Raw genomic sequence first — 27,764 nt, 5'->3', positions numbered from 1 at the left:
TGCCGTGAACATTGCGATAATGGCGATAAACCTTTGCAAACTGGCAGTAATTTATGATTCTGTTTATCTGACGGTCTTTACTAGAACAGCATATAATCGTCATCTTCTGTTTGTGTTTAGCTAACTGTACGCAAGCTCCCCGGTGAAGAGCTTGTTACTGTACTTTTGTTTGCAAGTTTACTTTAGTATACTGTTAGGGAACTAAGTGATTTTTATTTTTATAGCGCTTTTCGAGACAAAGGACCGTCAAAAAGTGCTTTAAAAAGGTGAATGGATAAAAACTAGCCCACACTATTCGCAAAGTTGACACACATTAACCAAGCAAAACAACCCAAAATCAAAACCACTATTTAAATACTTATCTAAACAATTTAGTTGTTTTTTCTAAACAGTGGTAACCTCTTCCATATTTTGGAGCTAAGGTTTTGAGGCAGAATTCCCTTTTGTTTTCAAATGGGTACGCAGAATCAAAAGAAGGCCCCAATCTGAGGACCTGAGGGGTGCAGTGGGCCATAAAAGTCAGAATCAAGATTTGAAACCGAAATCTAAACCTGGTAGGAAGGCAATGCAAAACCCTTAAAAGTGGGGTGAAATGTAAGAACTTAAAAGAATGAGAATAAAAGCAATCCAAGCAAGAGGAGGCAAAGTCTTAAACAAGCATCACCAATTGACTTTTAGAGTTTAGTAATATTTCTCAAATGGAAAACAAAACAAAGCAAAACACCAGCATATCAGAGACTTAATGTGAGCATTAAATGTCAAAGACTGAAAAACAGACAAAATATCCCATGATTTAGCATGTCAGGTTTTAGATTGGATAAAGGGACCCCAGTTCCTGTCTGATTTGGCAGTAATGCTCTGAGGAGCAATAATTAGATGTGCTGTCTTTGTCTGCATTTAACTGTAAAAAATTATTCAACTAGATCCAGTTCACAAGGTTTAAAAGAGAGGGAGACTATACAATGAAAGCACCAGAGGACTTAAACCAGATCGTTGTACGAAGCTGGATGATGAGAGCAGATCTGAGCAAACATCTTGCCCACTGAAACCAAAAGCATTCTATCAGCAACATATGAAGTAAACTAATCCAAGACAGGGCTTTGACTTGTGAATCAAGATCAGTGGTATCAAAGGTTGGGCTAAAGTCCAGGTTATGTCTAGCCAGCATGATAATATACTTTATATACACACACAACTAGTTTGCTTTGGATTTTATTCTTGATATGTAGTACTGGGCTGTTGGTTTCAACACTGCATCGCACTTTGTTCTGAATTAATTTCTTGCTGTTAACACCAAATTTTCCTGGTATCAGCAGACAGCAGGGACATGCCAGTGTTACTTTGCTTTTTTGTAGATACTTGAAGAGCGCTTCATCATCAAGTAAAAACTTTATGAATTCTATAGAGGGTCATTTTAAATAGGCATAAAATGTTCCTTAATGTTGGCATAAATATTGTTTTAAGTATTAACTGCTCCTATTATAAAGAAAATAGACATTTCTTACACATATCTAATAGGTTGAAATGTCATGCTGGTTTAAAGACCAGTTGAACACAACAGAACCAAAATGCTCAGTACATGTTTTACTGTTTTACTATCTGGGTCTGTTTCTATTTATTTATTAAGGTTTTACATTTAAACTAGACCTACTAATTTATTTCAATGGTACTGACATTAAAGCCCATGTTTGTTGTCATGCTGAATATGTATTACTGAGATTCTGAGAAACTGGCAACCTTGTTTTGATCAAGACATCACTGAATGTCCATAATCGTTCTTAAGACTGTTACCATTTCACGTTGCTTTTATGGGTAATAGAGTAGTAGTTAAACTGTAACTGTTATTGTTCTTTTCACAATTAGAATTTGATCTCATACGATGCATTAGTCTGCTGAATTCATTTTTTGTTTTGCTTTCCCCTCACAGGCTTGCACTGGAATTGACAACATTGCAGAGGCAATCACTCTGTTAGAGCTTAATAACTGGGATTTAGTGGTAAGTTCATTATCTGCAGGCTCTATTGGGCTTTACTCTTGGACACACGGACTTAGTCTGTCTACAGGGCAGGTTCAAGAGGGCAGTTAACATCCAGTAGCGCACACCGTGTAACGGGCAAATGATTTCCTCATGTAATCCCGTCAGGTTTGTATTAATTCATGATGCACCTCTCAGCATGAAGTGCATATTGGAAGAGGTCAGTCTATATTTAGATAGATGCTGGCAGGAGCTCAAAGCAGGCAGCGAGATAGACAGTGGGGGCTGGACTCACTGCGGCTGTAAATCTGATGGCTCGCAGTTCTTCTGCAGTAGGTGTTAGTTTTTGTAAAAACAAATGTGTTTGCTAAGTGTGATTGTGGAGTTTCACCCCAATACCTTAGTACTGCATCTGCCGGCAAGTTGGAGTTTGTGGTGTGAAATATTGCCATTGCTCTTATGTGCTTACTGTCCATTTTATTTTATTTTTAAATTTAGAGTAATAAAAGCAGACGTGATTTTTTTATTTTTTAGGAAGGGTGACCCATTTGCAGCTGTTTTTAGTGTTAGGAAAGATAAAATAAATGGATCATTACAATGCTGCTAAACTTTTTATAGCCTGAGCATGTTTGTATTGAGTAAGAATGCACTGTTGCTTTTAAAAGTCTTCTTCTTTTTTTTGACTTATCAACGCACCTAAAGCTACCTGCAATGCCAGGATCTGACACTTAACTATCAGTGATTCATTTTAATATTTATTCGAGCTTCTTCCCACTGTGACATTTTAAAATGTGACAGAAACTGTTTAAACACAAATTAATAGCTCAGAAAAGAGAAACAAAGTTGTGACTTTAAGTTGAAACCGAAGCCGGTGGAAGCTTCAGTCAAGAGACAAAGAGTCGTGTTCATAAGTGCTGAGGTTATGTTTGTTCGTGATAACTGCCCACCGAGTTTCTGGCAGTTCACCAGCCATTAATGTGTGGCATTTGATAAACGGCAAAGACAGTTATAAGACCTAAAGATAATGACTGTATACTCCAATGAAGGCCAACTATAGCATGTTTGATGATGGGGCTGGGTGTTTTTTTGCCATTATTTCACAGTTCCTTATACCTTTTCTTTGCAAGAAAATTCTAGTATTACTTTTCATACAAACAATGAATAGTGGATATGATTATAACAGCGCTTACCAGCTTTACTTTGCCTGTTTGGCAGTGTAGAATAGTGAGTGTTCGAGAGGAATCCAAACAATTGTCGATTCAAACAAAAGCAAACTGCAAAGCAGACAGTGGCTATATTTGGCCTTTCATTTCCCTTTGTTCTGATCTTTCACTCTCCTTCAGTGTTTTTTCTTCTTTTAAGTAACAGAATTTGTAAACTTTCAGAACGCACAGGTCGGACTCTACCTGTCAGCCTGACAGAGTTTGCAAGTCAGTCAGTATAAAATGTGTAAATTTTATTGAAAGAGATTTAATTTTTCATATATATATACATATATATGAAAATAGACCTAAGACCATAGAGGCCTAAATGAAGCTTGTTTGCCAAAAGTAGTTTATTACAGTAATTACAGTTAAAACCTGTTTGGTGATCCATGCTGCATCTGCCAGCCTCTTTGAAATTAGTTCAGTTTACGTTGGTTGCATATTTTGTCATGGTGTTATTTGGTGTTTGAAGGCAAAAGGACAACAACTGAAATTTTGACTTCTGCATTTATTACAGGCAGCCATCAATGGGGTCATACCACAGGAAAACGGGATCTTACAAAGGTAATAACCACATTCTCAAAAATCTGCTCTAAATAAGAGAAAACGTACAAGCTCACCTTTTAATTCCAAGGGAATGCTGCATAAGTTCAGAACATTTTTGTATTTCTGTCAAACCGTAATGACCAAGTTAAAGGTTAGACGTAATCACAGGCAGATGTGAAAACACATAAATGAGTTTGGGGATTCCCAAAAAACTCTCAGTGAAATATGTGCCTCTGATGTACATCACCTGCATACGCGAGTCAGAAAATAAATAAGGAAATCTTAACCAAAATCTGACTGTATTTGCAGGAACATGAAGTCCTCATCTCAGTGTTGACAAGGCGTTGTGAACTTTATCACGGTTATAGTGGATACAGAAGTGTAGCTCAATAAAAACAGTCACACGCAGCAACATCCAGGAAATAATAACCTAGAGTCTACTGAGCTGCAGGGTACTGCTTCTGCTATGATTTTTCTATTCTGCTTTTTAATGGAGGATTGATATTAAAAAAACTTCCTGCAAGGAAGCTTTCTGCTAAGAATCAAGTTGAACACAGTTTCTGATTAGAACGGGTTTCTTTTAAGAGGGTTTGTGCCATTCACTTTCCTTCAACAGTTACGGTAGTTGTTACTCATGAGCTAATGCATACACATGCACACAATGCATGTGTGTATGTGAACATGCACACATGCATGCATGTGCACGAGTGACCTATTGTCAGCTCTTGGGCCATGAATGCAATTAGTTAATCTAGACCCTCCCACTGGAGGCCTCCCCTTAACCGTTTTATTTTGCAAGTCACTTGTGCGCACGTGTGCACATGCATGTGCTGTAGTTTGTTTTCAGCTCTTGCGCCATGTGGATATTGCCAGTCTTTCTTGAAGGCACACACTGTCACGAACGGAGGCTGGCTGGCAGTGTGATCAGCAGCCAACACATTCACTCAGTGGCTGGCATTGGTATGAGTAGGCCAGAGTTGTCCTGTAAACAGACTCTGATGACGTGACCTGATCCGGGGCCAGTTGGAGGGTACTCCAGCACTGCTGTCTAAACAGTGTTTCTGTCTTTAATCGTGTCTTTACAACTAAGCAATTTAAGAATCATAAGCAGCTTGTTAAGAGCGTTAAATATGATTTTCTCATGAGACTCCGCTCCGTCATCTGTTGAAATCATGAGTCCTGTTATAGGTGAAGGCCTCAGTAGTTTGGTTTAGATGGAGAAGAATGCCATCTACTTGTAGTAAAGGGTAAAAGTACGCCCAGAACACTATAAGAGATATTTTAAATGCCTTTTCAATAGAGATCTTTTTTTCTATTCATTTTGACAGCTCTTGAAATCAGCCTTATTTCCCCTCGACACTTTCAGCATTAAAAAAAAGATGATTCACACATGCATTGCAGCCCTAAACTTTTCTAGTCACTGCCTTATGAATGTGCCTGTCACAGTTGGATTGGCAATTATATGATATTTAATCTGCCAACATTTCAGTACAAAGTCTAGGTGTGATATCTGATCTTTGACAGTCGCACAGTTAATGAGTCCAGTAAATTCAAAGCTAACGAGTGGTTGTCCTGTGTCCTTGCTGCGTGCTCTACTCAGGTATTGCCTAAGTCAAACCGAGTATTTGCAGTATTGGAAATGGTGAGAAAGGAGAACTTCCAACTATGTCCTGACTTGGATTTCCCACCACTTTTCTGCAGTTCATGGCACATGTGTTATCTCTGTTCCTTTGTTGGTATATTTCACAACAGCCTGATGTTGATTGCATATACACTATAAAACATCAAGAGCCATTATGTGAACCCATTGTTTTAGTTGATTTCCTGCATCGATTACACGTAAAATGTTATCTTATTTTCATCTGCGTTACAAGTTTATATCTATAAAATACAATTTCATTAATAACACAAACAATGAAAGTCATTAATTTATCAGCGCACGTGTGAGGAGCTGTCTTTGAGTGTGCAGTATTTGTAACTCAGTACATGACATTCTGATTTTAGGAAAAAAAATGCTAATTTTTAATTTATTGGTGGATTAATTTTATTTCTCACTGAGTTGATGAGCAGGGGTGCAGGTAGATTATTCTAACATGGTTGGATCTAGTCCTTTTCCTGTTGCTCAGGTTTGTTGTGGAGGTTTTTATGGCGGACAACATACGGCTCAGGCCAGTGACTTCTCCACTGTTGTTAAACTGATAAAATGTTTAAGCATGGCTTTTGCGCTTGCGCAAGCCTGTTATGCCTGAAAGTTTCACACAAATTTCTGATAGGATAAACTGATGACATTAAGTATCCAAACAGTCAAAGGTCAGCTTTATTGCAGCATCATAATGTTTGCCAAAAGCAATTTTTCAGTCATTATTCAGCACCATAACTGAGGGGCACGAGGGGAGATTGTGACCATATATGTCTTTTATTGAATTGGTTATACCTGCTTTTGCTGCCTAACATTTAAAGTAAATATTCTGTATGAGTTTACACAGACATGGAGCTGCACTATAACTTGAATAATTTGAAGGAGCATACAACCACAAGGAAGTCATTTTAGTTCTATTTTGAATTTCTTTTCTGACCGTCTTCCTGTAGTAACTTTTCCAGTGAGGCGAGTCAGGCCACAGTGTACGGACCTCCTAGCCTCTCAGAAGCAGCTGACGCAGCAGCGGGAAGCACAGTTCCTCCCCCCTCTTCTTCATCTTCGTCTTCTTCACCTCCATCGTCCTCAGCTTCAGCTTTTTGCCCAATCAACCCTTCTTCCCGACACATCGTAGAGCGTCAGTCCCGGATGCTCAACTTCAGGGTCGAGTACCGGCAACGCTCTGTAGAGCTGGTGGTTGAGGAGGGCAGCACAGTTGGTGAGCACCACAAACTCGCACAGATGTACCGTGTCCATATTTAACGCTTTCGCACTGACTTTTGCAAACAAAAGGTCAATTTTCCTTTCTTTGTCTAATCCAATCCATAGGAGAAATCAAACAGATCCTTGAAACAGAGCTTGGTGTTCCGGTGTCCAAAATGCAGTTGAAAGGGTGGAAGAGCGGAGATGTGTCTGATAGTGTGAGTTTAAAGCTTTAATTTTTATAAAGCACCTTGAGGTGACTACTGTTGTGAATTGGTGCTGTATAAATAAAGCTGAATTGTATTGAATTGAATTAACACATTAAGACACTAAGAAAAATGGTGATATAACACAAGTCTGCTCCTTCTGTTAATTGTTTTACATTACCAGACAGGTGTTGCATTTAGGAGCCGATCTAATTTATATTGTCTCTACAGCTATAACTCATTCACAGGACCTTTTTACAGTTGTGTATGTTTATGTGTGTGTACTCAGATGGTGCTGAGAAGTTTACACCTGCCCAAGAACAACAGCCTGTATGTCCTGACCCCCGACATTGCCCCTACTGCCAGCACCAGCAAAAACAGGTACTCTCTAACTCCCATCCTTATTATGGGGATAAATCCTTTCTTGTCATTCTGCTGCGTATACACTATAAATCATTATAGGTAGTGGCATGAGTGCAGTTCAAACACCAGGTGGTGCTATATCTCCACTTATAAAGAGGAGAGGGAGCCAACGCTGCTTTCATAGCTTTATTAGGAGACATTTGACCTGGCAGTGCACATTCGCTTTTCACATCCTTTGTGACATTTTGAGAAGATGAGAGGAACGTCTGGTGCCACACTCTTTGTGTGTTATGCAAATAATAATTTTGTCGTCCGTCTTTGTCATCTTCGCTATGATATTGTTGCTTGCCAAAGGTTTTCCTTTGCATCTTTCTCTTCAGAAGTTGTGTATGTGACAGCCACACTTCATATCTATTATTTATACCTTGCTTGAAAGATCACACATTAACACGCAGTAACAATAGAGATTTTCTGGGAAAGCCTGTGAAGTCGGTGTTCTTCATCCAGAGGTTTCTCGGGTTGTCTTAGTGAATGCGTGACAGCATTAGCAACCTTTTTCTCTGAAATGTCAGGCAGCTCAGGATAAAGTCGTAGCAGTAATACAATCCTAGTTGGCAGCTGAGCATGTGATTGGTCTTTCATCAGTATCAGGTAAACATCATCCAAAGAAATAATATATCTGCTTTATTCTACTTGGTTATCACAGGATGACAAAGATCATTTTTATTTTTTGTTTTGAGGGGATTGGACGGATAATGATAGATATGAAGGGTACACATTTTTTTGTTTGTGGGAATATGTCTTTACAATATTACCTTGCACTATTTGTATGGTTGCAGTATTTGAGTTCTTTGTTTGTATGAGTGTTTGCTGTCTGTCATTGTCCCCGCCGTGTAATTTCGTGTGCGCTGTAATTTGAAGACACATCCAGGCAGAATGATTGAGGATGTACAGGGCCACTTCTGTGATTAATAACGGAATTGGTTTTCTTTTTTGAAGCTAATGTCCCCGAGGACATGGTCTGTGAGCTAAAAACAAAACGGGAAAGAAATGATTTAATGGAAATTTACCAGCAGTGGTTAGTGTTTTATGTGTTCTTCAGAATATTTTTAAAATTAATGGTTGAGCAGTGTAGTTTCAGATCCAGTACCGTTATCAGCATTTATCAATTTAACATTGCATTAAAAAAGCAGCTGTAAGGTCTTCTTGAGTGCATAATTATGTAATTGTGGAACCTAATAAGTTGTGACGTAGTCTGGGACATTTTGAAGTATAACATTTTGTGAGCAGAGTTTCCCGTGTCTCTATGAATCATCTTCAAATCATCATCAAAAGCTCTGTGGCTAGTACGGGGCATGTATCTGCAATGAGCATTAGTTCGTTTGTTAGAAGATCAAGAGGGTTTTTGTTTAGGTTTTTTTTATTTTATTTTTTTTTTATTGGCGTGTCATACATTGACCTCCAATTCTTTTTAATCTTTTCTTTTTTCAGCTGTGAATTAAAAAAACAAAAATTGTACTGTAGCTCTCCCCTGAGAAAGCATCCACATGTCAGCAGAATACGTGTGGAGGAAGTAATTTGGCAGTTTGCTGCTTTCCGTGCTAGTTAGGCTAAGTGGTAGTTATACGGTGTTGGCAGTTAATGACCCTCCGTTGCTCTCTCTCTTCCCTGCCTCTCCTCATCTTCTCACTCGTACACCGACTGCTGTGTCTTTTTAGCAGCACCGTTGCCTTTCCTCCAAGTGTTATCGATATCATTTTGGGTGTCAGGAGCTCGTTATTCTGTGTCAGCTATTTTAGCGGCGGACAGTTGGGGCTGAAAGGAGTGGGTGGGCTCTTGTGTATATGCACATGCAATTGTCTATTAACGTGTGCCTGCGTGCGTATGGTGACCATGTTGGCATACTGGGAGCGGATAGGTGACAAATCACAGAATGTGAAGGGAGCAGTCCCCTGTAGCGAGACCAAACAGGCTGTTGGCTTGTAGTAAAAATAAACTGTGGTCACACCATATACACACAGTTCATGTGAAGTGTCTGCAGATTTGTTGTAGCAGAGAGATCTCAGTGCAAGAATTAGTGTCATACCATCTCAAAGTATTCATGTCTTATGAATGAACTGATTTGGTATCAAATGACCATAAATGACCAGTTCTTGTGTTATTTGTGTTTTAAATATCTTATAATATTTGATTTACTGATGAAAGTGGCAGTCTTCTCATTTTACTCATGCAACATAATTAGAGGAATTAAGGATGAATCAAATGAGTATTACAATGTATGAGGGGAAAATGAGAAAGAGGTTGATTTTCATGAGAAAATCATGAAAAACGACGTGTGTGTCTTTATAAAATCTGAAACTTCACTATGGAAGGAAATGTGTAATTCTTATAGTGTGTATATATCTTAATGATTATTTTTTACTGTTGATTATATTGTATCCCTGCCTTTGAGAAGCTTTAACCACGGCCCTGATTTCAGTTTCACTTCTAATAAGCAAAACTGAGTGCAGCACTTTACGGGTTAACATTAAGACAAAGGTCTACTTTTATTTGTTTTTGACCTACTGTCCCACAAGTTTCTAATAAAATGTAGCCTTCCAGCATGTAATTATTATCTAATTAACCATAATTAATCCAAATATAGCAGAATATCTAATTAGTAACATTAAAAAAAACTATGTATCTCATTTCCCTCTAAGTAATCTATTTGTTTGTCTCAACTTGGATGGATGTTGTACACACTAAAGCCATTTTCAAACAGGCATCCGGCAACAGTGTTTGCTTCAAAAATCCACACACGGAGTTGCCTCTTTATTAGTTGCACTTGTAGTCTGCCACAATTCGGTACAAGAGCTCTGCTATAAAACCTATTTTTATTGTGTTTAACCTTTTGTGGAGTGTATAATGTTGTTGTGTATGTATACTTAGAGTGAAAGTGGTGTTGTGCTCTAATAATGCACTGACAAGTGGTTCTTGTCATTTATGAGAATATTTGAAAAACCTTTGAATATAATACAAGCCAGAAGATAACTGCAGCTAAACCTCAGTGCTAAAACATCTTATTTAAAACCATCGCAGTGGTGTCAACAGAAACATTTTAGGTATCCCAAAGTCGGCTTTATGGCAGAGCAGTTTTATGGGATTTCTTTAGGTTACATGGTGCATGTAATAGGATGACCACAAAGTGTAAAAATGGGTGGTTCGTGGCACTCGGGCAATATCTTTTTGACATCTAGGAAGAAAATAGCGGTCATACAGACTGTCTTATCGAAGTTTGAGCTTCTTTTAATTTGGTTGGTAGCTATGTCCCATATTACAGACTGCAATATGGCGTGCACTGAAAATGTTTATATATTCAACATTGTGATTTTGCATGATTGATATTCAGTATCAAAGCCAAAAAGGGGGGAAAAAACGGTGTAAGTACATTTTTCAGACACATTTTCTACCAGGATTGTTTTGCTTGTTGAGACATATTCATTTTTAGCTTTTGTTGGTTTCAGAGAAGCAGTATAACACACAGCAGGTATGACAGGAGTATAACGTGCAGAGACGTAAAGTTGCTTTATAATATTTTAAAACTGGTATATATGAATAACCTTAACTTAACTTAATAGTATAGTTATGAAAGCAGGAAAAAACATCTCTTAGTAAAAGTTTTCTTCTAGCTGCTAATGATTTTTTCCAAACAAAAAGCAAAAAGGAATCACTACCATCTAAATAAAATGGCTTGTAACACACATTTTGAATAAGAGTAATGAACCTCTCACTGTCTCCCGAACTATATTTGCTAGTTTGTATTTTTTTTTTTTTAATCTGAAAAGACAGTTATCCACCCAAATGTAATTTCTCAGTGCTCATAGTAAAAATTCAAATCTCCCGTAAATGGTAATATCCAAAGCAATTACTTTGTCGAGCTTGGCTCATGCTGTACACAGACCTCCACCAAAACCGACTGATTAAATAGTGCTGCACTGTCATTATGATCCCGCTGAGCAAACTCCTTTTGGTTGTCTTGTTTGATTAGAAATAAATCTCGAGGCTTCGGGAGGTATTCCTTTGAGCACCGATTCATTTAGATAGTTATTTAGTTAGTGAAGTGATGTGCAGTTAGTAATGGTCTGAAGTTTTTCTGTGGCCATGTTGATGACCGCATGTGAATACAAGATGGTGTTAAGGAGGAGCTAATCTCGTGCATAAATGATGAAGGGCTGATGAATATTTCAATAGAGCCTGTTTCCTTTATTGTTTATTCTCTGCTCCAGCTCTGAGCAGGCACGTGTTTGCCGAGGAAAGGTTATTTTAATTTGAACTCTGGAAAGAAGTTTGAAATTAAAAAAGCGATTCATGAGGTTTTTTTATGTATTCTTGTTTTATTGAGCTTTGCCTGTCGGCTTACGCTTCACCTCCGCGTGTCAGCTGTCCAGTCTCAGATACACAGATACTTCAGGGAGATAGCTAACTGGTCAGCTAAAGCAGTGATGCGAAGGATTGTGCGAGTAGCACAATAATAACCTTTTGGAAACAATGGCAGATCAAAATAGAGCAGAACCTGAATGGTTTCACATTTTTCTGCTTTGTTGTGGATGCAAAATATGGAGGAGGTAAGCAGACTCTCGTGTGCGCCTCAGAACCTCCTTTGTACCTGTTAGGGGCATAAGATGAGCTGGCGTGTATTCTGCTGGTTGGTGTGTTTTTTCAAGCATTTAAAGCAGCAGCTGAAACACGCGTTATGGTAGTTCGTAAATACCAGTGAGCAGTTTTGGTGAATGTTTATGGGACAGCGTATGCGTGTATGGGTATTGGTGTTTTGTAGGCACATGTCACATTGTGTGCATGTGTGCGTGCGTGTGCGTCTCTGTGTCTGGCAGTGCTAGTTTAATAAGGTCTAGAGTCTGCTCTGTGCCGCGGGGACTCACAGCTTAGGCGACGGGCTTACCTCAGAATGAAACCAATCTGTTTAGCCTGCTCTTCTCCCCCTGCAGAACGCTCCATTTTTGCTGTCCATAAAGTTAAATGACATTTTCCTCACGGCACCCTTATGCCATGTCAAGTGCCTCCGGAGATGTTCCGGGCCGACCTAGATGTCAACGAGTGTGTGTGTGTGTTGAGTGAGAAAGGGACCTCTGAAGGCAGAAGCAAACACTGCGACATCCACATTTCAACCCTGCACTGCTTGAAGGGCCTGCTTCCCCGAGAACACAGCCGCTTTGAAAACACAGGTGGTGAAAGCGGTCCAGACAAAGGGATGTTAGATTTGAAACATGGTTGTTCTGTTTATATGTGAACCAGCAGGCCTTCCTTAGACAGATGGGAAATGACAAGGAGATGACTCATCATGAGTGGCAGTTTGTTTCCGGTCTGAATGCATTTGATATTTTAAGTAGCTATATTTGTACTATAGAGCATGATGAGTGATATATTTTTCAAAGTAAATCTCAAACAGAACCTCCACCCACACACACACCAAATGGCTCATCGGCCTGCCATAAATGACTGATAAGATGTTCCTTCTTTGCTTGGAAGGACAGAGTAACACTTCCACTCAGTTTACCCTCTATCTCTGCCTATTTAGGAGTCTAGCCGCTTGCCAGCAGCAGCTCGGGACTGTGTCCAAACATAATCGTGATATTAGCTAGATCCTTATTTATATGTCCCTACCCCTTCCATCTCTCCTCTCTCTCACACACACGCACACACATCGCTCTCATCCGTCTGCTCGGGCCTATTACATATGCATCCATCCTTCCCACTTCACACATTTCCAATCTTCTCCAGTTAGCTACAACAAACATTACATTTACATATTGATTTCGTAGTTTTAGTCAATGTAAATATGCTGTCATTACAGTAAATTTGAGCTTCTGTTAACATAAGCTCGTCCAGATCTGCGCAGATTAAGGGTGTGATTGCATAATTAATGTGTGCGCTACATATTAATTCCCCCATCCCTCTCTTTCTCTCAACTCTTCCTCCTCTTCTTGGGTTCTGAGCCCTGATTAAGTGCCTGTTTCGGCCTTTAAGCCTCCCATTGCTATTCAGCCTCACAGACCCAGCGTTTGCTCAAAACGCTACTTAACCTCACAGCTTATTGTAAATTAAGCTTCCAAAAGTTGATTCCCCCACCTCTTCTTCTCTAACACCGCTGTAAGTTAGTAAGTGAGCTACGGGTGTCGGTCCAGAGGCAACATCTTAGAGCAGCGGTTGTCTGTAAATACCGTTTTCACAGATTAATATGAAAGTTTCTTGGTAAATGTCTGCTGGACTTATTTGCAGAATTACTCTGAAACTTTTTCACATTCAGTTTTAGTTTTGTATTATTGTTATTTTTCACTTTTAAGGTCAGTGGAAAAAAAATTCACGCTGAAGGGAATTCAAATGGAGATAACTATAGCATAGTCAGTCAATACATACTTTATGACCTGCCTACAACAACATTAACAGCTTTCTAGATACATCTATTGTAACTGTAACTGGACTAGGTTTAGGCTATTTCAGATTTTTGACTGTGTTCAGCTAGTTCAGGATATGCCACAGCAAAATGTTGCTTTTTATTTATATTTATTTTTTAGTTCTGAAAGTACTGTAGGCCTTTTCTCCTGTTTTGTTAGCGTTAAGGCAGATTGATCGACTCCCCGCTGTTAATGTGCAGGTGGTCATAGCTGTTGGAGCCTGCTGTGCTGAACATAGCTCTGGACAGGCTTGTTAAGACATAACCAGAAAAGAGAACGACTTACCCCCTGAGGAAGCACCCACCTCCCCACAGGCCAGCAGGCTACCACTAGTTGACAAGTTTCAGCTTGCCCTTTACTCAACTCGAGTCACTGTTAGCAATTATGTATGTTTGTCTTTGCCCTCTTCTTTCTCTTGTGTCATTATTCTGTCACCTCGTTTAGGTGTTTTCTCTCTGCATCAATCTGTGTTTTCATTTCCTTTATAGCATTTATCCCTGTTTCTTACGGTTTCCAATGTTCCCTCTTCTCGTTTAGTGCTCTTCAGGATTCATTAAACCAAAACTTCCTGCTGGTCATTAGCCACCGTGAGGCTCAGAGGGACTACAACCTCAACTTTCCCGGCTCCAGAACCATACAGGAGGTATGGACACGCACACCACATTAGATATCACAGTGTCACTTTCTATGCACACATACACACTAAGTCTCTGTAATGCACCCACATCATGCACTCACATAATATTATTGTGCCTTATTCTGGCTTCTCATAATACAACTTTCATTCCATTTGCCAAACATTGCTAGTCTATCTCAGCCATCGATTCATTATTCATCACAAATGATCACATTTCAGAGCACATAATTACTCTCACAGCTGCGCTCTGGTACAGCCCCCTCGTTTTTTCTGGACTCCCCCAGCTCTGCGTCTTTCTCTCTCTCGCTCGCTGCAGTGTCAGCAGTCTAGAAAGCCATTTAAATGACTAAACATTGTTTGATCTAGGCATGTGGGTGCAGTGGAAAAAGACAGTGCGTTCGCTGACTCCATCTGAAACTAAACAGTAGCCTTTGCAGCCTATGAAATATTTATGGTTACCCAGCTAGGACCCAGTGTGAGTCCAGTGCATGTCTTTATCCGTTGGTTATTGCTATCACAGCTGCAAATTGATTAGATGTTAAGGAACATGGGAATGTAAGTGTATGCTTGCTTGAATGCGAAGACGAGTGAGTGTGTCTTGCTGTATCGGTTTTTAGGTCCTACTTGTGTTGAAATCTGAACTTGCCTGCATATAGAAACATGTCTTTTAGGCTGCATTCACACCAAGGCCAGATTTAGACACAGGCAATCTTAGAGAGCTTACGACGTAACCTATGAAAGTGGCCGACGGAATTTATGCTTGTTCTGGTGCATTATGTGTTAATTACCGTGTGGTCACATCCCAGTGTTTTCACCACTAAAGCATATATCTGACCACACTACTGTGTCCTTTTAGGTCCCCTGAAATCAAGTATTTTGAAAACTCTACCAAGCTAAGATTTAGTTTTAGTAAGGACGGGTTGATCATAAATTGATCATGCAGGCACCAACATCCAACTGCTGACTGATTGAATCTCATCAGTCACTATCTGTCCTTCCGTGAGTCATCACACCCCATCACATGACCCTTTTGTGGGAGTAAACAAAAGCATTGGTCTTGGCAACCAGTGGTTAATTCAACGAGGAAAACAAATTACAGGTGTTGCTGAGCCTGGTGTTTATGCTCTCAGCTGTTCTACAGCTAAACTGTGCATTTTATTAAGCTACAACTTCCTACCATAGACTGTCCAGGTGTACGTCAGTGGACATGTAAAATACATTTTTAGGTGAATGGACAGATATTGCTTCAGTTTGTTTATTAATGGTGCAGAAACTCTGTTTAATATGAAAACATATTAGAGTGGATATAGCCATACACAGCTGCCCTGTGCTGTCCTGCTCTGCTCTGGCAGGGAGAGACCTGAGCAGGAAACATTTATTAGTCAGTGTTTGCTAGCCAGCTGCTAGAAGTAAGAACTTTAACTCTGTCTTACAGTACCTGCTTGAAAGTTTAGGTAATTTAAACTCAATTTAAATGATTTGAACTCGGTGTATCAGGATGTTTAATATCTGTGGATTCTTTACATGCCTTTGACTAGTTGTTTGTCAGTTTAGATGTGCTGAATGCTTATGTGTTTTACATCCAGACCAACTGTTTTCTCAAAAGCAAAAGTGAAAGGTGTTTATTCTTCCTTGTTCTCTGCAACCACTGCTGTTCTGGCCTAGGTCCTCGTTGCAGTTCAAGATTACACTAATAATAATCAGGCTGCACGCAGGGCCTGTAATGGTGCTAATTGAACAGATTAGTATAACCAGCATCTGAACTGGAGGCAGCTCGCCTCCCTGGACTTCTCTCTCTTCTCCATTTGCGCTCTCATTTTTTTCTCCTCCTTCATCATCTCCCCTTTTTTTTCTCACTCTCTTCTCAGGCAGATGGTTTTGATGAGCACCCACTGTGAACCTTAAGTGTTTCTGCTGGGATTACAAACACTGGGGAGGGGTCCCTGTGGTGTGGGAGGGGGGAACTGTGGACACAGAAAGGAGGCAAAGGACTGTTGGCTTGGTGGGGGTGCTGTAAGAGGCCACGGGGGATAGAGAAGGGACCATGTGGGCTTAAACAGGCCTCCACGTTGCGGTCCTTTCCTTACAAATGCTTGTCTTTAGGCATCTCAAGGCCCCCTGCGGGGAAAATGAGACCCAGAACTTTAACCTGAATATATCATGTGTATACATCATGTAAGGGCTGGCTCAGAAACGTTTTCGGAGTCAGAGTGAATGTGAAAGAGTAGTTGTGGAGTGGAGTTGCTTTAGTATGGCTTGTCTGTGGGAGAGATGAGGAAATAGACTGAAAAAAATATACAATAAGAAGAATAATTAAAGACACCAGCAAGAAGGGAAATGCTGTTCTGTCAACAGAAATATCTTGGGACGCAACAAAGTGGTAACAACACATATTCAGCCTGACTGACACTCTTTTCTGGTATACTGTGTCCAATCTCACATATGGACACCACTACAGAGCACCTTTCTTTCCCCATTCTCCCTTTTGTCTTTACTGAAGACTAACCGATGGTCCCTGCTTGTGCATATCAATAAGGATGGAGTCTTGTCTTCTTGTTTGTCTTTGCCAAAGACTGTGGCTTTGCCTTGTGGCTCTCAGGGAACTGCCCTTACCCCTCCCTTTCTATTCCTTCATTCTCCATCTCTCTCCCAGTGTCCCCTTTCCACTTTCTTTCTTCTCCATCTCTAGAGCTCAAGGCGGTGTAGACTCTGATTGGCATTACCAGACTATACTGTGGGGGTAAGTTGCTGGCTAGCTTCTGAGCTAAGCTGGAGAGCAAATGTTTGCCAGGGAAGTAGAGGGTAGAATAGGCATGGCTGCCGGGTCCTGAGTTGTCCGTGACCAGACCAGTTGTCCTGGGGATTTCCCTTGTCTGCTGCCCCCCCACGCCCCCACCCCGCCCACCCCAGGGCTTGTGGATGGGCCCCATCCTTGCTCCGCAGCTGGGCGACATATAGGAACCGAATGCAGACAGGGGCTAGAGAGCTGAGAAAAGGAGGGTTGGATCGAAAAAGGAATGAAAGAAAGGCATCTGGTGCTTAGGGGAGATGAAGAAAGAGAGAGGGAGCTTGTGACTGTTTAACGGAAACCTTTCCTTTTCTTTGATTTGCTTCCAGGCAAGGATTACAGGCAATTGGCATTTACAATGATTGGATCATTAATTTTGCCGTGAGGCATATTGCCCAGCAGCTCAGCACCACTGCCAGTTTAGCTAATGTTGTGCATAACTGGCTCATACACCCTTGCCTCATCTCAACATGAACAGCCGCACACAATTTGCAGCACTGTGTTAGACTTTGATATAAATCCCTTTATGCTCCCTTAAAGGCATTTTCTTTACATTTTATCTTCTCTGTGTAGAAGTCAGGTTGATCAATACCTTTCACAAGCCGCCGAATCGTTCGACCACCAATGCCATGTTTTGCTTAATACCCCATGCAATGACGTTCCAAATGTAGACCCCTTGTTTAGAGACAAACAAGTCTGAATTATTTGTAAGTAGGAATTTGCTATGGAAGTGTTACTGAGAGGCAACTATTAAACGTAATTGTTTTAGTTTGTTTCAGTCTCACTTATCAGTCAGATGGCTGTTGCGGTAGACAGGGGGCAGCATTAGACAGTATTGCTCCATGTGTGGTTGGATTGCAGCCCTCAGTAACAATGCTCTGTAACCGAGGGCTGCAACAAGAAATTCAGCTAGCTGGGTTAAGGCCAGGCATTCTGTCAAGCTAGTCTTGGGTTCTTATCTGTCCTTAATTTTATTAATAATTTGTTTTCTTTCAGTCGTTTCTCACAATATTTCATATGTCAGGAAAAGATTGAGTGACTCCCTTCAGATTTTGACAGTGTAGTTTCAGGTGGACACGCTTGCTGTGTAGATGTGGGTGGGGGTTTTTGGTTTTGTTTTTTTTGTGGTGAGATCAGATTGTCCTTTGCCAGGTGTCTTTCACTCTCTGTCTCCACTCTCCTCCTCCACCTCTCACCTTCACTCTCTCTGTGGTGGGCGTAAGTTTGTTGTTTCTCTGATGCTGCTTTAACCTCTGACTGCAGTCTCTTCATTACTAGTGTTTATGCCTCTCCTTTCCTCCCTTTTCCCCTCTATTCATCGGCCGGCCAGCCGGTCAGTCAAATCCCTGTAGTCTGGCTGGTCAAACATAGATATTACACTCTGTAATAACACTGGCCACCCGCTTTGACCCCAGCCTGCTGTCCTGATCATAGCCTCTTCATAAGGATAGGCACCGAGCCGTGTGGTGTGGGATTTACGACGGAAAGGCAAAGGATGGACTGTGCCACTCATTTATTATTGTTCTTTTATACTTCTCCCTCCATGTTTGTACTCTGAATTGCTTTGCCGTGCTTTGCCCATCCACAGTGAAATAAAATTATGTTTGTGACTGATAATGTGTAGGAAAAAAATATTCTGCTCAAAAACTATTTTAGCTTTGATTTTTGCTTTTGTTTTAAGATAGTTGATGATTTGTGTTTCCACAGGGTTTTTTTTGTTTGTTGTCGTTTTGTTTTTGTTTTGTTTTTTTACCTCATTTATGCCAGTAAAGATTTTCAACTTTAATATTTGTGACAAAAGTGTTCCTTACTTTGTTTTATTCAATTTTTTTGAGCATTCCTTTTAAAAAAGATAACAAGAGTCATTCTGATTGTGCTCCCAGACAGTTTTTAAACTACATATAAATGCAAAGTGCGGTAATAAGTAGTATTATGGGACAAGCAGCCGAGCATTGTCTATCTTCATAATCTTTACAGTTCAGTGTGCTGCACAGGCTTTCCTGCTTTCCCCGAGATTGGCTTTGACTTTGTGTTTGTAGCGTTCTTTAAGTTTCCACCTCCATGACCAGCAGCCCTGAATATGCTCAAGGATCCATCTCTTCTCAGTGCTTGTTACAAAGACAGGATTTGCCCTGTGTGTGTGGAGGGATCTTAGCTCCACAATAGATAGTTTTCTCAGCATCAGTGTTCAGCCCTGCGGGCCTGAACGGCAGAATCCTGCAGAACAAACGCACTAGAATCCACGGCCGCCAGCGTTCAGACACCGACAGGGCTTTGATCAGGGTTGACTGGCGCACATCAGGCTGGCGTTAGGGCTTTAAACCAACAACCCAGCAGCCGGTGTAACGCAACGCTTGACGGGACAGGCGCTCGCTGGCTGCTAACTGTTTAAAAGCAAGGAGTGTTATTAAGTGATGCAGATACAGCGTCCGCACATGAATGGGAGAAGAGAAATACTGTTCATTTCAGAGCGTGGGGCTGTTGTCGCTGGGAATTAGCAGTGGCATCTGAAGAATGCTGATAACACTGGCTGTCTCTTTTCTGTCCTTCTCTCTCCTTTGACTTCTGAAGCCCTTTATTCTCTGCCTCTTCTGTTCTTCCGAGCGGAGGATGCCTCCTAAAATATACAGCGTTGTATGCAACGTAATGAGGCAATCATGTTGACGCTAAAACTGACCCACCCGCTGGCTAGAATATAGAGAAATATCAAAGCTCTTTGTGTAGAGTCAGAGAGGCAGTGCATGCTGTTGTCATTACGGATGTTATATGAGTTTTGTGTATTGCAAGTATACAGTAATATTCAATAAAATACAATCATTTCCTCTGTTTGCAGGTGAAGAGAAACATTTCAGACTTGACCAACATCCCAGTCCGGCATCAGCAGTGGGAGGGATGGCCTGCATCAGCGTCTGATGATTCTGTAAGACACACACACACACACACACACACACACACACACACAAATGCAAAAAGTCAGTCAAACTATTCATCGGGGAACATTTTCTGTGGGTGTTTGAATCAGTAAAGGTATGCAATGACGATACGAGCATCTAAGCAGTGATAGTGAAAAATACATTTTTGCTTATTGCAGTGCTCCTCAGGGACGGTTTTTTCCCTGTTTATTTGTTTTGTTTTTTAGTTAAATAATCCAGAGTGTTCTCATTTTTGACTGACTGGAACCTAAGTTGGGTTTCTGCAGATGAGTCTATTACTTGAGACATGGTCTCACAAATTGGTCTTAAAACATATTTTAAATCTAGGGAGGAAGTCCTAAAATTGTCTGTCTCAAAATGGTGTCATTGCTCCATGAAATAAGTTTGATTTTGATACAGCAAGACATTGCTTAGATGTGATTCATGATTTAGCGGCGTTTCTGTTGATTCCAGCTGGATGTGATGGTCAAATAAACAAAATTCCTTAGGATTTTTATGAGGATTGGTCTAAGGTCAATCTAGGCAAGCAAAAAAATGTTAAAAATTTATTTTCTTTCCCCAAGAAATCCACTCGTACTGTGCTTTTACAAATCTGTCACATGGTTCAAAATCTATGTGCTTTTGAGAAAAAAAAGAATAAACACCCTTCCAGTTTCTGTCCGTTGGTTTTGCTAGAGTACCCGAGGCACAGAAAATTGTTCCAATCTCTAAACTGCGCCAAAACAGCTGTCAGAAGTATGAGAGTAAGATGTTAAAGGTAATTAAGACGTCAAAGATGGTTCCCATTCTGTGTCCTCTGTCTGTGGACATTAAAGCTCACATCATTCGGTCCCGCTGACCTCTCTTGTCTCAGGGTTGCCCTTCCCAACCATTCACCCTACACACAGTCAAGCTGATCAGAGGCGGCCCTCATACAGAACCTCGAAGAACCTCTGACCCCTTTTGCCTCACCCCTTCTTTGGCAGCATATGTGTTCCCATGCTAATTGTTTGGGATGTTTTCATGCCTACATTGAGAATCTGTTGTGCACACATTCTTCCAGCTAACAATTTTCATTTTGGTCTTTGTAATTGTTTGGTTTGGTGTATTGGTTGTTTTTTTTCTCCATGCATTATCATATGTGTCTTGTGCAAGAATTAACTGTAAAAGCGATACATACTTGTGATTCATATGGATAAACTTGTTACTTTGTACAGTGTTATGTGGGAAGTCTGTTACATTTGTTACCTATTAGTCATATTACTCAAAGTGGATAAACAATGACTGAACTGTTTTTTTGACTCAAAGTAAAGCTTTTAGTACTGACAGTGGAAGCAAATACAACACACCCATTAACCTACATAAGAAGGATAAAAGGTTACAGTTTTACACTACCCAAGACTGTTTGCTGTATTTTGTTCCATGACAGCTCAGAGCAGCCAATTGTAAATCCAGTAACCACCAAACAAACCATAGGGCTACGATGCAGATTTTCCATTGTTAGCATTATCTTTGGAGACTTGAAATTATGCGATCAGTAAACAGCCCGGGATTGCAAAGGAAAGAAAAATCTTACTGCAAATCTGAAAGCACATTTTGGACATGTGGTGCAATGACTGACCTCAGTCTTGAGTGGAAATGTTTGGTATTATTCCACCAAATTATTTACTTTTCAGAGTCGGAGCCACATTATGCACTAATAGGAAGAGTGCTGACATTTTCCAAAATCAAAGTTTTTTTTTTAAAAAAAGGAAGGAGGGCATTTTGTAAAATGTAAATAAAAACACAGTGCAGTAATTTATAAATAATTAAAACTGTAAAACTCATTGAAAATAATACAGAAGCAACATATCAGTGTTTTGAGGGAAATTATGCGTTTTTGTTTTCAAATTTATACCAGCAAACTTTCAAATAATTCACAACTTACTGGAAATGTACATTTGTCTATGTACTGTATATTCAGCCAACCACAAAAAAAGGAATCACTGTTTTTCATCTATTAAAATTAGATTATTCTTTTCTTGGGTAAATTGGTAAAAAGTTGGGAAATATAGGGAAAGAGCAGAGGGAAATGACATGCAGGAATCATCACAGTAAGGACTCCTCTCATGGTATGTTCCATAGCAATTAATCATTTGAAAATACTTAGACGGGCTCTGAACATTTTAAAGTATAATCATTGCATTTCATGCACTATTGACCTAACTACTACTATCTAGCCATGCACACTCATTTTCCAATTCCAAACCAGTAAGCTGTACCTACTAATTTCAGTTTAAATGTAAGATATGTAAGAAAAACACTTGATAATTGTGTTTTTTATATTTGCACTTTTGTTCTCCGTATTCTGGTTTTCAGCAGGCCTCAGCTTGTCACACTCAGCTGTATATATAACGGCCAGCGATTGCGAATAGATTATCATAGGCCCGGTTAGCCTTTGACTAGCACACATCCGCAGTGTCTGTGTTTCCTTGGATGAAGTGATATTAAAAAGTATAGAGAAGAGACAGAAGTGCAATAATGGCCTCTGCACTAGCTATAGCCCTCTTATTGAAACGTCTGAAGGTATTAACAGAGAAAGCCAAGGGCTTGGCTGGCCTAGCAGTCGGATAGGGAGCCAGTGTTAGTGTCTAGCTCATTAGCCCAGTCTCATCTCCCGGGGCTTGGGCCAATAAAGATGGCAGTCAGAGGCCCAAGATTGCATTTAGCTCCACGCACTATCCTGCTTGCGGTGGAATCGATTGCTACTCAACTCTTCTGTCTTGTGCGATACCAATGCGTTCACCTGTGCAGTTATTATTTGTGTGTGCATATTTGCATTTGTGTATTTGCAAATGTGCCTTTCTTGTTGTACACACTGTGTCTTCGGCTATTGAACCCCAATACTGATCCAACCGAACTGTGTCTTTAGAAAAAACATTTCCTCTGGCTTTGAAAATTCATATTTTTCACTTGAATTCTTGGTCAAATTATTAGTACTTTTTACTTGTTTTTTTGTCTTTTGTTTGTTTGTTTGTTTTTTTCCAATATTGCAAATTTTGTTTTATTTAAATAAACTGTTGATTGAAGTACTAAAATAATTATACATTGTTTAAGAAAAGGTATAACATATTTAGTACTGATACAGAAAATTTGTAATTGGATTAACAGGAATTCACATGCTGACTGTGACAGTGTTGGGGAAATTGCCTTTGCTTTAGCTGTATAGTTGCTTTCATAGTCATCTAGAGCACATTTTTGTTTATATATATATCATAGTTCATCTAGCTGATCAACTGCTCAGAATATCAGTTTCTTCTCTCAGTTATTCTTGTGCTGTGAGAAAGTTATTTGAGTTGGTGTAATGTTAGTGTAATTATGTCATGTATTGTTGGAGTATAGGAGATGGTTTGTTAGAAAGAAATTCTCACCTTTCCAGAAAACTAGTGGTTACGTGATGTGTCAGCCCCTGATATTGTTCACTCAGCACGTTTCATTGAAATTCGAGGTCTGATGGTCATCGGAAATTGGATCAGGATGCATAATGGTTTCATGGCAATGAATCGCAGATTAGTTTATTCAGTCTATTGTTATTGTTTTTGCTATGGGCTCTTAGAATAAAGGAATTTAGTAGAGTTGTGCGACATGACCAAAATCTCATATCCCGATATAAGAATTCTATCGTCCGATAACGATATAAATCACAAAAATGTAATATTTTCTGTAAATTCTGTGAATCTCAGGCAGCTCAACTTGCGGGAAGTTTTTCCAGCTGCGCGTCATGTAGCTGGAGTTGAGTGTTTTAACCGATGCATGAAACGATACATTTTTAGACATAAGTTGTAAAGGCCGCCGTTTTCTTTGTAAGTATTTATTACACGGCGTGCTGCGGAGGAAAGCCTGTTGTAACGTTTGAGTCTAAGGTTTTTTTTTTAGCACCTGGCGGCTCTTTTTTAATTCTCACCCGTAAATAATCTGCTCTTTCACGTGATTCAGTTTATTTTGAAAAGTCTCAACAGGATCTTGAGCTTTATTGTGAAAGGTTTATGTGGAACATAAACAAGCGGACACACGATGCTGTTACCGTCGTTGTTGCTAACCACAACGCATATAAACAGGCGCTTGTCCGTCCATAGTGTGGTTATATTAAATATAAGAGAAAGAGAGAACTTTAAGAAATTAATATAGCCACTACAGTGACCATCAAAACGATGAAAAAATATTGTCGTAAACAGCTTATTTTGCGACACCACGAAACAAACGAAAATGAAACGATAGACCTTTTTATATCGTCATCAGATATATATCGTTATATCGAACAGCCCTAAATTCAGTATTAAATGTAGTAAATGGGACATAGTAGCAGTAATATATCTATAAAGAAATATCTATCTATATATAAATAAATAAGTAAATATCTCTATCTGTCTGTCTGTCTAGATATGTATAGATAGATAGATAAGGTAGTAAAAGTCACATTGCTTTAACTGCTGTACATTTTATTCCTAAGTAATTGAAATTCACCATCAAACACCACTGCTAATGTGAACACATTGCTATTCAAAGCATATAAAACATTTTCCCAGTCTTCTGTATCGCTTCTTAATATTCCATAAATAATTTAATGTCCCCAGTGTGACATTTACCCAGAGCACATTTGGTTGACAAATGTGCAGCTGTTCATGATGAGCAATTTAAATGTTTGTTTCTTGAACATTGTTTTGGGTGCCATGATTACAATGTTCTTATAGATTCATTAGAATCCAGTTTGTAATATTTACTAGTAGTAGAGATCCATGTGGGCAAAACAAATGGTTTTTGTGACTGTTTATTTTAGTATTTGCTTGAATTTTCTTTGGGTTTACTGCATCACAGACATCTTGACGGAACTGGAAAAAGTTCTCAGTCAGAGAAAAAGTGTTGGACTTTGCTATAGTTTAAATTTGATTAAAAAAAATTATTTTCTCCAAGTAGAGCAAAACGCTTACTCTGGCATCATTTGGAAATATTATGGTCGTACTGCCTTTCAATTTTTTCTCGCTTGTGTGGCATTGACAAAGCTGTTCTGAATATAATACTGATGATGGAAATTAACTTGCTTTGCTATTGCAAATATAACGGTTGAACCTCTGTCCTCGCCTTCTCTGAGACTTTGCCCTTAGCATTTCAGCACAGAGAGTCTCTGGACAGGCTTCATCTCATTGGAGCAGCTCTGATTGGCCGTCCTTCCTCCCATACCTGTTGGAGTGATTGACAGCCAGTGGGACATCCTTATTACGTCCCCCCCATCTCTGCACCCCTCCACCACCACCCGCCCTTTCTTCTAGCCTGTAATTGCTGACATTTATGCAGTGTTTCATGGTGTTTGCTAATGTATTAATGCCACAGAGCCTCTGAGGTGCCGTGGCTTGTAGGGCAGCACCTCCCTCCATTTCCCAGCTGGCATTACTGGAATCTTCCTCTACCTGATTGGGGCCTATGAAACCAGTTATTGACAGGCGGGGGGGACAGCTTGTGGTTTCCATAGCATCAGGGCTCAGCAGTAAAGTCAGGCAGAGCCACCCCCCCCCTTCGTCATGAAATTGGCCTCCTTCAGGTGAAATTCAGTGCTGACTTAGTCTGTCTGTATCTGTTTTCTTTTTGTTTCTTGGTGTTATGCTCCCATTTCACTGAACCTTTTATTTGAAGAATAGGATCCTTTTGTCCTGACCATGGTCACGCTGTATGTCTTCCTATTGCATCTCAGCCTAGAAACAATGTCATTTATTAAATATCTTAATAAATCTTAAAGGTGGAGTTTAAGTCTTCTATCTCCTTTCTTTTTAAACTTCCTCTCTTCTTTCTCTCTCTGTTCTTCTCTTGCTCTAAAAATGACATAGTAGAGTAAGGTGGTATGATGAGGTTTTGGTTGCCTTCAGTGCAGCTGTCAGTGGTAATTATCTCATACTCACAGCCAGACACCTAATCCAAACACTGCCTACACTGGAAAAGAAAAAAAAATGAAACACAGAAAGAATGAAGGGAGAGAAAGGGAGGAAAAAGGAGGATAGAGTAGAGGGACAAAAAAAAGGTTGACTGGGAAAGCAAAAGGAGGGAGGGGGGGTGTGAGGGAAAGAGAAAATTCTTCCCCTGTATCAGCCCCTGAATGCTTAGAGCCTCAATGAAAGTGTTAATTAAAAGAATCCAAAAAAGAGGAGCCAGTTCCTTTTGTGTGGAGATGTGGGAGAGGGTCATTTTGGGGGTTAACCTCATCCCCTCAGACCCTGTGCCCTGCGGCGCTTCAACCTTGTTTCCACGTTTCACCACTGAGCCGTCAAGCTGCACTTGTGTACCTCAACATCGGGAGAAGCCATCGGGTCAATGTGAGGAAGAGGACTGAGAGGCACTCATCTCTCTCTTTTTTTTTTTTCTCCTTTTCCCCCCTTTTCACCTCCCCTGGTTGCATCCATGTCAGCCCAAACCCTCCAGGCTGTCTTTGACAGGGGAAGTGATCAACTTTATTTATACACTTATTAGGTACTCAGACAAAACCCTCTCATTGTGAGTGGCGGGGGTAAAGGGTTTATGGAGCTCTGCTTGCCAGTCTGTGTTAAAATTCTCACGTTTGATTGCCACTCATAGGCAGCGAAGAGACGGGGCCATTCCTTCACGTCCTTAAAGTTCAGAACCTGTGCATCTTTAGCTCAATAACGTCAGTGTTAATTCAGCTCACAGACCTGGCACCCATAACGTCTTCAGTAGCTTTTCATTAAGCGTGTTGCTGGTTTTGAAAAAGCAAATTGCGTTTCTACATCGTTTAATTTTTTCCCCCACATTTTCAGTAAATTCTTTTGTGATGTTCTGGTTTCTGATTAGAATGACTGATAGATCTAATGAAATAAAAGAAGTAAATAAGTTAGAGTTGAATTACTTGAGCACAGACGAGGCAATTCAGTTAAGTGTTCTTCGTAGGTGTTCCTTATGTTAGGGTTGGCTGGATCAGCTGTCCTTGCTGTGACACTTGTGTGCTTTTTATTGACAATAGTACACTTGCTACTAATTGGTAATGTGCAGGAAGTACAGTCGGTCTCTTCTCTCGTCTGTATGCGCTTGGCTGTTTGGTTTTCCTTTTGTCTGGGAACATTCATCTGTTCTTGGCCCCAAAGGGAAAAAAACAGAAATTCACAAAGAAAAGGACAGTCAAATATTTTTGCCCCAAAACATTTAGCCTTTTTAGTTAGTGTTATATGATGTGCTCTTGCAAACAAAGCTCCACGGTGGATTTGTCCCTTTAGAGGTGATGTCATTCTTGGTTTGTTTTGTTTCAATATTGCTTGAGAGTCTAGCCACTGCTTTTTGGAGCAGATTTCTGCGCTTAAGATAACACAGAGGAGGAATACTCATCAAGATGTTATTCTTTCTCATATTGTCAGGGGAGATACTCGGTGAAATATCCCTTCAGTCAATCGTTGCTCGACTGGTGGGAATTTGAAACGCCAATATTATAGCCAGTTTTAGTATATCCTCTGTCAACTATTTGAAATGGTGCAATAAATGTTTTTTCAGCTCCCAAGAGTGAGACTGAGTTCACTTGCTCTTTTTAGGAGGAAAAAAACCCCAATATGTAAATAAATGCTATCATTTTATTTCTGTATATGTTGTAAATGTGATTGCAAAGGGACAAAGAGTATAGTTGTGGTAGATTTGGGGGATATGGACACAGCTTCTCATGATTTCTTGATCAGTATCTCTGCAAATTTTTCTTAAATAATAATTTCTACCTTGTTCTTTTCTGTAGAAAATAATTTGGTTATCTTGTGTAATTGCTAACAAAAAAGCCCTTTTGTTGATTTGTTATATGGTGAAGCACTGTGGATTCTACG

General features: G+C 39.9%; 1 protein-coding gene across 1 annotated transcript in view; it reads left to right on the top strand.

The window, feature by feature from the left end:
* Window positions 1–27,764, top strand: part of faf1 (Fas (TNFRSF6) associated factor 1) — a 60,312-nt gene that overhangs the window by 731 nt on the left and 31,817 nt on the right. The window contains exons 2-8 of the mRNA XM_005920751.2: window positions 1,928–1,996; window positions 3,698–3,744; window positions 6,316–6,581; window positions 6,692–6,783; window positions 7,061–7,152; window positions 14,124–14,229; window positions 19,845–19,931. Of these exons, the coding sequence (XP_005920813.1) occupies window positions 1,928–1,996; window positions 3,698–3,744; window positions 6,316–6,581; window positions 6,692–6,783; window positions 7,061–7,152; window positions 14,124–14,229; window positions 19,845–19,931 (759 nt within the window). The remainder of the gene's footprint in view (window positions 1–1,927; window positions 1,997–3,697; window positions 3,745–6,315; window positions 6,582–6,691; window positions 6,784–7,060; window positions 7,153–14,123; window positions 14,230–19,844; window positions 19,932–27,764) is intronic.

Source organism: Haplochromis burtoni, unplaced genomic scaffold (genome assembly GCF_018398535.1).
Source record: "Haplochromis burtoni strain Fernald_Lab_line unplaced genomic scaffold, NCSU_Asbu1 Contig_42, whole genome shotgun sequence".
In the NCBI taxonomy this organism is placed as follows: Eukaryota; Metazoa; Chordata; class Actinopteri; order Cichliformes; family Cichlidae; genus Haplochromis; species Haplochromis burtoni.
The sequence above is the reverse complement of the archived record's forward strand: the minus strand, read 5'-3'. Positions and strand labels throughout refer to the sequence as shown.